Source organism: Aethalodelphis obliquidens, unplaced genomic scaffold, assembly GCF_003676395.1.
Source record: "Aethalodelphis obliquidens isolate GAN/ISIS:26980383/991018 unplaced genomic scaffold, ASM367639v1 scaffold107, whole genome shotgun sequence".
NCBI lineage: Eukaryota > Metazoa > Chordata > Mammalia > Artiodactyla > Delphinidae > Aethalodelphis > Aethalodelphis obliquidens.
The window spans coordinates 1362131-1372799 of NW_020838051.1; the positions used below are offsets into that span (position 1 = coordinate 1362131).

Below are 10669 nucleotides of genomic sequence, written 5' to 3' on the forward strand. Positions count from 1 at the left end.
CTGCAAATCAATAAGAAAAAGACAACTCAACAGGAAAGCAGAAAAAGACTTGGACAGCTCACAAAAGAAGATATTCAAATGGCCAATAAGCATAAGAACAGGTGCTCAACTTTATTAGTCATCAAAGAAACACAAATTAAAACCACAACATTATGCCATCACATAAAATGGAGGAGAGAGGAAACACCAAGTATTGGTAAGAATGTCGAGCACTCAAACACTGCTAGTAGCGGGTCTAAATTAGTAGGACCACTTTGGAAAATTGGTAATATCTACTAAAGCTGAACATACATGTTCCCTATGACCTAGCAGTTCTCCATCTAAGTATATACCCAACAGAAATATATACAATTGTTCAACAAAAGACATGTGCAAGAATGCCCAAAGCAGCACTATTCATAACCACCCGGAGTGGAAAGAACCCATAAGTAGGTAAGTCACACAGTGTAGTATATTCATACTAGACAGAAATGAAGTACGACCACATGGACCCATCTCACAAACATATTGAACGAAAGTAGCCAGACATAAAGAGTAAAGACATAATTTATACAGCATCGAAATATAAGAACACTTCATCTATGATGTTAGAAGTCATGATAGTAATTTTCTGGTGGGGCATGGAGGATAATTTCTAGAAGGAAATACGAGGGAGCTTCTGAGAATGTAGTAATATATTGTTTCTTGAGCTCAGGACTGACTACACTGGTATGTGTTTACTTTAGCAAAATTCCTCAAGCTGTTCAGTTAGGCTTTTGCATACTTTTCTCTATGTATGTTATACAAGAAATTCACACTGATTTCTCATACCACATACAAAAATAAATTCAAAATGGATGAAAGACTTAAATGTAATAAGACCTGAAACCATAGAACTCCCGGAAAAAACATAAGTACATTCTTTGACATTGGTCTTAGCAATATTTTTCTGGATATGTCTTCTCAGGCAAGGGAAACAAAAGCAAAAATAAACAAACAGGACCACATCAAACTAAAAAGCATTTGCACAGGGAAAGAAACTAGCAACAAAATGAAAAGGCAGCCCACTTAAATGGGAGAAGATATCTGCAAATAACGTATCCAATAAGGAGTTAATATCCAAAATATACAAAGAACTCATACAACTCAATACCAAAAAAACAAACAACCTGATTAGAAAAATGGGCAGAGAACGTGAATAGACATTTCTCCAAAGAAGACCAACAGATGGCCAACAGGCACATGAAAAGATGCTCAACTTCACTAATCATCAGGGAAATGCAAATCAAAACCACAGTGAGATATTGCCTCACACCTGTCAGAATGGCTATCATCAAGAAGACAACAAGTAACAAGTGTTATCAAGGATGTAGAGTAAAGGGAACCCCTGTGCACTGTTGGTGGGATTCTACGTTTTTACAACCACTATAGAAAACAGTATTGAGGTTCCTCAAAAAATTAAAAATAGAACTGCCATACAATCCATACAGTTTCGCTTCTGGGTGTTTACCAGGAAAAAACCAAAACACTAACTCAAAAAGATTCATGTACTGCAATGTTCACTGCAGCATTATTTCCAACAGCCAAGATATAGAAGCGACCTAAGGGCCCATCAATAGATGAATGGATAAAGATGATGTGGTGTACACACACACACACACGAATATTACTTAGCCATAAAAAATCGAAAGCTTGCCATTTTTGACATGGATGGATCTAGAGTGTATTATGCCAGGTGAAATAAGTCAGAGAAAGAAGAATACCACATGATCTCACTATATGTGGAATCTAAAAGCCAAAACAAAAGGAAAACAGAGTCACAGATACAGAGAGCAAATGGGCAACTGCCAAAAGGGAGAGGGAGTCAGGTGGGAGGGGATAGGCAAAGGGGATTAAGAGGTAGAGAGCTCCAGTTATATAATAAATAAATCATGGGGATGTAATATACAGCAGAACGAATATGGTCAATAATACTGTAATAACTTTGTATGGGGACAGAGGGTTATTACACTTACTGTGGTGATCATCTCATAATGTTTGCAAATGTCAAATCACTACACGGTACACCTAGAACTAACATAATATTGTACATCAACTATATTTCAATTAAAGAGAAAGAAAATTCACACTGAAGAAGGTAGGAAAAGTAAGTAGTAAGTATCTCTCATGATATATCTCTGAGTTTGTTTCAAAATGTGTTAGATTGCAACCAGACATTATGTACCTCCTCACAGATGTACACACCATTACCTAGGAAGTCGGATTAGCAAAAACTAAAATAAACTGGACTGAAATATGGGCAGCTCTTTAGATCTAACTACCATTTTACAGGAAATAGATGGGACAGAGGGATGTGTTAAAGGATACCACTAGGATGCAATTGGCAAACTCCAGAATAAGGGACATTCCACATGACAAAAATCACCAGTTTCCTTAAATAAATTGGAAGGATCAAAAAAAAAAACAAGAAAAAATAGAGAAGATTAACTATCCTATGGACTCTGACTGGATTCCAATTCAAAGGAGGAGCTTCTTTTTAAAAGAAAAATGCATTCACAGTACGATTGGGGAAATACATTTGTTGGTTATGTGATGAAATGAAGGAATTGTGGAGTTTTTTTCCTAGTGATAATATCGTAGTTATGCTGAAAAGGGGGAAACCTTGTCTTTTAGAAATGCAAAATGAAATATTTAAAGATAAAATGATATGTTGTCTCGAATTCACTTCAAAATCATCGGAGGAGAAGAAGAGGAGTAACATTGGCCACAGTTGCAGATGGCTGAAGCTGGGTGATGAGCATCTAGGGGTTTCTTACACAGTTTTCTCTACTACTGTACATGTTTGGAATTTTCCATAACAAAAAAGTTTAAAATACTGTAGGATCTAATTTAATGATAAACAACTGACTATACAAGTGGCAAACAACTGAAGCTGCCTTCCACCACCGACAAACCTCTCCATAAGATAAATGGAAATTTTCTGAGGATTTTAAAAGAAATAATATCCAAACCTTTGGGTTAAATAAACTCTCAGGAGTCTTATTGTCCTGCAAAAGATAACTCCCAAAATCTTGATGAAAAGAAAAAATTCTTTTCTGCTTTTTTTTTTTGGACAGCACTCTCATAACCGCATGTGATTACTTGTAATGCCCTTGATGACAGCCCTGAACGTGAATTTTAACTTAATGAAACCTGTACCTCTGAACAGGAAAAAACCCTTATTTTTAGACCTGAGAAAACACGGTAACTTTATGCTGAAAAAATACTTGGAAAATAAAATAACACAAATAAAACAGACCAAGACTGCTTCTCTTACACAAAGGCCTCTCCTCTCCAGCTATGTTGGTAGATTAAAAAAAACAAAACAAAACCATTTTTTTCCCTTCTGATTTTGTAAAAACTGTCTTATTTTTAGGATTAAGAGTATTTATATTTTTTCACCGAGGAGGAACCTAATATTCACCACCTTTACTCGTTTCTGTCTTATTCATATGTATACATTTAACATAGTTTAAGTATTTGTGCACAATGCTGTATTCAGCTTTTCATTTGTTACGTCTTATCCATTCTTCTATAGGCTACACAATCTTGACGTCATTTTAGTATGCTTAATATGATGATCTTAAAAATTTTGATCTATACTTCATAATACAATATTGTATACCTGAAAGTTCCTGCGAGTAGATCTTAAACATTCTTACCACGCTTCCCCTGCCCCAAAAGAGTTAACTACGAGAGGTGATGGATGTGTTAATTATCTCGATCTTGGTAATCATTCTACAATATAAACGTGCATCAAATCACCATGCTGTACACTTTAAAAGCATACAATTAGGGAATTCCCTGGTGGTCCAGTGGTTAGGACTCAGCACTTCCACTGCTGGGGCCCCGGGTTCCATCCCTGGTCGGGGAACTAAGATCCCAAAAGCCGCACAGCGTGGCATGCATGCGTGCGTACATACATACATACATACGTACATAGAATTATATTTGCTAATTATTCCTCAATAAAGTTAAATTAAAAAAAAATTGATCTAACTTAAATGATTTGAGAAATCCCCATTTTCCTTTGGAAACTCCAAGCTTTACAAAGTCAGAGTTCAAAACCACTACACAAAGCAATTATTCTAAACATGCTCTGGTGTGGCTCCAGGTTCTTAGAGGTGTGCCTGAGTCAAATGAGCAGCACTACCTCGGGCCCTCAGCACAGGGAGCCAGTGACACAGAAACAAGCACCGTGTGCTCGCCTTATAGGGACTGCGGTGCAAGGCAGTGTAATGGATACCCTTCATGAGGCTCTCTGTGAATTCCCTTGCGTGTCCTGAAGAGCAGCTGGGATGGCCTGGGCTACCCCTGGAAGTCGAAGCCCTGCTGCTTATCACTGGGCTGGAAGGACAAGTGGGAGGTGGGGACAGGCAGCCACTCCCGACTCCACATTGGCCTCTGCAAGGCACATGCCCACAATGCCTCAAACGCCTCCATTTTTATAAACTCTTCCCAGGTGGCCCCAGCTAGAAGTGGTCTCTGCTTCCCCCAAACACTGAAACTCCTTTATTCTACCTCTTTGGGGACATGTACTTGTGCTGTCCACTAGACTTCCCCACAACAGGGAAATTGACTCAACAGGCTGGGCTGTGATGTGAGTAAGGGAGCCACGGCTGACTCAACTTCGTATCCCTCACAGCACCCATTACACTGCTGAGCACGGCAGGTCATCAACATTCATCTGTTCCATGGATGCATAAGTAGGTTGGGACTAAGTAGGCTGGGACCATGAGCCATCTGATAACGTGCTTGGAATGGCGCTCCAGCCTGGAAGGGGCGGTTCTTACCCACTGAGAAGACTTACTATCCTACACTGCATTTGGTGTGATCTTACTTCTGAAATTTTACTATGAATTATGTCACAGAAAATATTTAAGGTTTGGAAATGCTGGTCATGTAAGTACATTCTTCTGAGAGCTTCATCATGAAAAGAGCAAAGTCTCGATCAACAAAGTAATGCCTGAGGCACTTGCTGGTGGCATCGTTCCACTCCCAACCACCTGTGCTTTTCCCCCACCGCCACCCCACCACCTTTTGTAGGTATATCTCCCCGGGTCTACCAAAGGCACCCCCAAACATGGCATGGTCCGCTGCTGCACTTATTTTCTTAGAAGATATCACGGTACCCTGTTTACTGACAAAAAGCACCTTCTGTAAGGTGGGTGGTATGGGCCATTTTTTAAAAGGGGGGATTATTACTCCCCAATCTAACTCAGGAACACACCGGGTTAAGTGTGCTGTCTTGTTCTAAGCACTACTTTCACAGATTAAATGTTAAATTCTCATGTTCTTCAAACATCAATAATTTCTCAGGACCAATGAAAAAACTGCCCTGATAGGCAAATGACTGAAATTTTATCACTGACCATGAAGAAAGGTATTTGACAGTTATTGTACAAATCATTCCTCATCGGAGGAAAGATATTATATAATTTTAAGTACTGTTATGCATAAAATATAAATTTATTAAAAGATGAAATTCAGGAATGAACTTTAGAATATTCTAATCCCCAGCCTGTTTTGCTAGGTACAGAAGACTATTTGGATGTTGGAGCATACTGTGAATATTTCACCCACAGAATATAGAGAGCTTTCATTAGAACAAGAGAGAAAAAAGAACCCTATAGTCTGGAGAACAAAAGCTGAGAGTTCCAAGTTTTAGTGGCCATGTTTCCCATAGGGCTATTGTATAAGAAGAGTAATACTACATTTTTTTCTATTCACAGATGGAAAAGAGTAAAATTTAGCTTTATTTAAGCCCAACAGCAATAATCTTGCATGGGTTTCAGAAAAATGATACACATTTTACTGTGGGATAATGAGGACCATTAGTTATTAGGGAGAACAAATTATTCTCTTTCAATACAACAGACTTATTCATTCACTCATTTAACAGACTGTCCTCTCTCCTTTTCACTGAAACGACCTTCCCATACAGAACACCTGGCCATGCAACATGCCACCAGACGGACTTCAGGAGGTATCCTGATGGGGAGAAATAGAGAATTTCCAAAGCGAAGCCACAGGATAAAACCAACACTTGATGCTTGCCTTTCATTTCAAGGAAAGCAGTATAAAAGCAATAGAAAAAGAAGTAGTTGAAAAATATAGTTGCTCTCCACAAAAGAGTCTGAAAAATAAAAAATCATGAACTTAATAATTTTTCTAAATGAAATTATGCCATTATTCCTGATTTCTTTATACTAGCTAAAAGGACAAAGTAGCGAACTTCACTGAAGTTTCTACACTGTCATACATTTGATTAACCAAAGATAAAAACTACATTAAAGGCAAGAGAATTATTTTATGTCTGTGATTAGGCAGTTGCAGGGCTTGTATTTTATGTATATATCTGCAGACTTCAACTTATTTAACGGTGTCAGTTCACTAACGGCAGTTTTTTTTAATATAAAGAAAAACAGATTTAGAACTTTAAAAACAAATTATAGTAATTGTATGCCTATAGCTTGCACCTCTTAGAAACCATGCACCCCTAACACTCCTCCCCTTACTTCCCCACCACTTCCCTATCTCCTCCCTTCTCCTCTAAAACCACAGGCTAAGTGAGAACTGATAACAGGGGCCTCAAATCCCCTAGTGAAGAACAGCCACCCTAATTTCCACTTGGGGTAGAGGAATAAAGGACACAGATCAAAATGCAGCTCCCAAATACGGCAGGGGGCAAATGCCTGCAAAGACCTGCCCAGCAAGCTTCAATGTTTTCTACAGATCTTCACGGTGACTGGCACTTGCTGTTCTGCCCTTCATTACTGTGGACGCTCCTACGAGGAAAGAGGGAGAGATAAAGGACTAGGAGATTTACTACGAATGTAGATAGGTATGTGGATACCGTTGGTGACGGCGGGGCTGCGGTGGGAGGAGGCGCACCGCGCCATGATGACAACTTCACATGTCTTCAGCATAAAAACTGCTGCCAAACAGCAGAAGACAAAAACGAGAAAAAGAAGGTACAAAGGGGAGTGGCAGCAGCTCCTTCAGAGCTACAAACACAGGCCCCTCAGCAGCTCCAAGCGGCTACCTGGCACCCAGAGCTTTCAGGTGATGGGGTAGGAGAGATGGGGATGTGTTGAGACCACGCACAAGCATGACGGGTCCCCTCTGTAGGCCGAGCCTGGTCAGTAATAGCAAGAACACTCTGAAGATGGGGCCCACTAGGCTACTGGCTTGGAAAATGATTTGTGAAAACTGGATTCATAAGACAGTCACAATGATGAGAAAGTTTCATCTTTAAGCAGCCACAATCTGCCTGCAGTTTAACTGATATGAAAATGATCTTAAATGTGACCCTGCAACCAACGAAATCAGTCTGGTCTCCTCCAGGTATGGCCAGTCTTGAGACATCTGAGCAGGCATCAGGCTGTTTACCAGCCAGGCTCCACCGCTTTCTACTCTACAGCTCTTCTGCCGAAAATACAAGGCTCCACCCTTATCTGTTAAACGTCACTCACAAGATGAAGCTTGTTCCAGCTACCTCTCCTCGGCTCTGGGCCACTGGAAACTTCAGAACCAAAGAAGGAAAGGGCAACGGTGAGCCTATGAAGCAGGCTCTTGATGATCCAAATGGAAAACCTGGAAGATCTACTCTGAAAAACAAATGCTTCTGCTGAGGGGCTGTCAGCGGCACTGGGGGTTTGCAGTGGGGTGAGGAGGAAGCACAAAGATGAAGTTCCCGGGCCTTCACACCCACGCCACCACGCTCCTGACTGAGGGCATGTGTCACAGCCTCCCAGAGCTAAGAAGAGGTGGTGGCTACAAGCACAAGCTTTGCAGCCATGCAGAGCTGGATCCCAGACCAACCACGGTCGGCCACTCACTAGCTATGTGACAAGACCAAGTTAGTTACCTCTCTAAGCCTCAGCTTTCTTCTCTGTAAAATGAAGGAAACAACATAGCCTCATGGGGTTACTGAAAGGATTAAATGAGATAACATATGCAAAGTACTTATTACAGTTTCCAATAGAGTAAGCACTCGAGGCAGAGGAGAGAAAAAAGAAGGAAGCTAAAAAATATTGTGCACTTACACTCCCTCCTCCCAGCTGAGGATTTATAAACATCATCAAATACAACTCAACTTTGAGAATACATTATATGATGATCTGGGTAGCAGAATTTTATCTTCCTAATTATGTTTTGCTTAGGCAAATGTCAAAAATGAGTTTCCACTTCCAGAGCAGACACTGATGGTGCGGGGGTGGGGGTGGGGGTGGGGGGGTGGCGGGACCCGCTGGTGGGAAGGAGCTCAGAAACATATTCAACAGGGGCAGTGTGGAAAGTATGTGACTTGATGATTCATCTGTCCAGTCTCAGTGCACAAACGCACAGAGAGCTAATGCGTGCAAATCCCAGGGACTAGAGGAGTTTGAACATATTTCTGCAGAGGCCTGGCAGGGGGCTGGGGCGTGGCCATAACAGGCATTCACTGCACACTCCCCCACCCAGGCCTGTGCAGAGCATCTCACACGTATCACTAATCGCTCCCTCAGAGCAACTCTAGAAACCAAGGCTGAGACCAAGCTTCAGAGGCTTCCCAAAGCCACAGAGCACATGAGCGACAGAACCAGTGTTTGAACCCAGATCCCTATGATGCCAAAGCCCGTGTCTTAAGCCAGACTTATTCAATGAGAAGAGGAGGAGGATTTTCCATGAAGCATGGACAGATTAAACAATGCCATATTTAGGGGACCCTGAGTACACTAAGTAAGAAGTCAGGCTAGAAATACAGGTTGGAGCTAAAAAGTTAGTCTATAACTGCTGAAGTCAGAGACTGTAAGATGTCAGTGGCAACAGGACTTATAGTGAGGAGCCAGCCAAGGACTTTATTAGGCACTTATTCTAAGAATATTCATCTTTGTGTACAATGGGATAGAGAGCAGAGAACTTAAAGCAATGTAACTCTCAACATGCTTGTCATCTAGAAAGGAAATCAGGGCTGGTTACGAAATACATTTCTAAGCAAGAGATGACAACCTGGTGACCTGGCAAAAAGTCTGAGAAACAACGAGGCTTCAGGGTTGGCTGGCACCTCCAGATGATGAGAAATTAGCAATCAACTAATTCCTAGAAGATAATGAGTCCAGTTTTAGAAGAATGTTTAAAAGCAAGAGCAGGATACTCAAAAGGAATCGAATACAACAAGTTAAACGTTTTAATGTTAAAAAAGCTGTGTATTCTCACTCCATACAAAAACACATTTAGAGACTGCGACAAGAGGAAACAATATTCAAGATACAATGAATCTTCTTATTAAGTGAAGTTCACTGATTAAAGTGACAACGATGTAGGGACTTCCCTGGTAGCGCAGTGGTTAAAAATCTACCTGCCAATGCAGGGGAAACGGGTTCGAGACCTGCTCCAGGAAGATCCCACATGCCACAGAGCAACTAAGCCTGTGTGCCACAACTACTGAGCCTGCCCTCTACAGCCCGCAAGCCACAACTACTGAGCCCACGTGCTGCAACTACTAAAGCCCATGCACCTAGAGCCCGTGCTCCACAAGAGACGCCACCGCAATGAAGAGTAGCCCCTACTCGCCGCAACTTCGCGCACAGAAATGAAGACCCACCGCAACCAAAAAAAAATAAATTAAAAAAAAAAAGCAACAACAATGTATGCTCAGAGACTAGGAGGGCGCCGAAAATCTTCTCTTATCCTTTCTTTTGCCGCCTCTCTCTCTCCCCACTCATCATCTGTTGACGGAGTGCCTACCCTGGAGCAGGCATGTGCTTACAGAGGTAGCAAGCCTGTGGCGTTCATATAGGAGGGGAGATAGACATTAACCAAACAACCACAAAAATAAATGCTCAACTACAGACAAAGAAGTGCTTGACATAGTACCGTGCCTCTAAACAGGGCTCCTGATGGTAAGGGATGACCGCACGGGCTGCTGTTGCCAGGCAAGGGGCTACGTGAGTTCGGGACACTTACCTAACCACGTTGCAATGAGGACAGCATCAATTCCATCTATTGGCTCACAGATTCGAGCCACAACTGGGTGGATCTGCTGGGCCAGGTAGTACTGGGTGTCAATGCTTAAATTGTCCTGCTTCTGCAGCTGCTCGGGTGCATAGGCCCTCTGACTCCCAGTGAGGTTTGACCCATCCTACAAGAGGACATGGTACAGGTAAAGTTGTGAGAAATTCAATCACAAGTACTTGCTTGGACAAAGAGAGGGACAACAATTCAAATTTTATATATTCAATTCCAAACACCACGAAATCCTTTTGGATAACAGTTCAAATTTTATGTATTCAATTCCAAACACCAAGAAGCCCTTCTGACCTATTGGTGAACATTTCATATGCAACTAACAGGAGGAAGATCAAGGAGAACAACTCACCCACTGTCCAGGAATGTAAATCCAGCATGTGTTGTGTTATATTTTTTGTTGAAACTCGAAACTAACAAGATGGCATGACTAGATTAAACAATTCCACCTGCCATATCACAGAAACACACCGGGAAGACTTGCTAACAAAGGCCTTTTAGGAGTCATGACAAAAAAATGTGTGACCCTTTTATTATGTTAACTCAATCCCTCCTTGCAAGAATTCTAGTCCTATTATCATCTTAAAGACAGGGTGTGTGTGTGTGTGTGTGTGTGTGTGTGTGTGTGTGTGTGTGTGTG

General features: G+C 41.4%; 1 protein-coding gene and 1 non-coding gene across 7 annotated transcripts in view; one reads left to right on the top strand and one right to left on the bottom strand.

Annotated features, from left to right (window-relative positions):
- The window catches only part of POLA1 (DNA polymerase alpha 1, catalytic subunit), a 304165-nt gene that overhangs the window by 150551 nt on the left and 142945 nt on the right, over positions 1-10669 (bottom strand). For all 6 annotated transcript variants that reach the window (XM_027096726.1, XM_027096723.1, XM_027096725.1 and 3 more), the window contains one exon: positions 9970-10144. In XM_027096726.1, the coding sequence (XP_026952527.1) occupies positions 9970-10144 (175 nt within the window). The remainder of the gene's footprint in view (positions 1-9969; positions 10145-10669) is intronic.
- On the top strand, positions 3820-3892 carry TRNAG-UCC (transfer RNA glycine (anticodon UCC)). The gene has a single exon. It is a non-coding gene; the product is annotated as a tRNA-Gly (tRNA).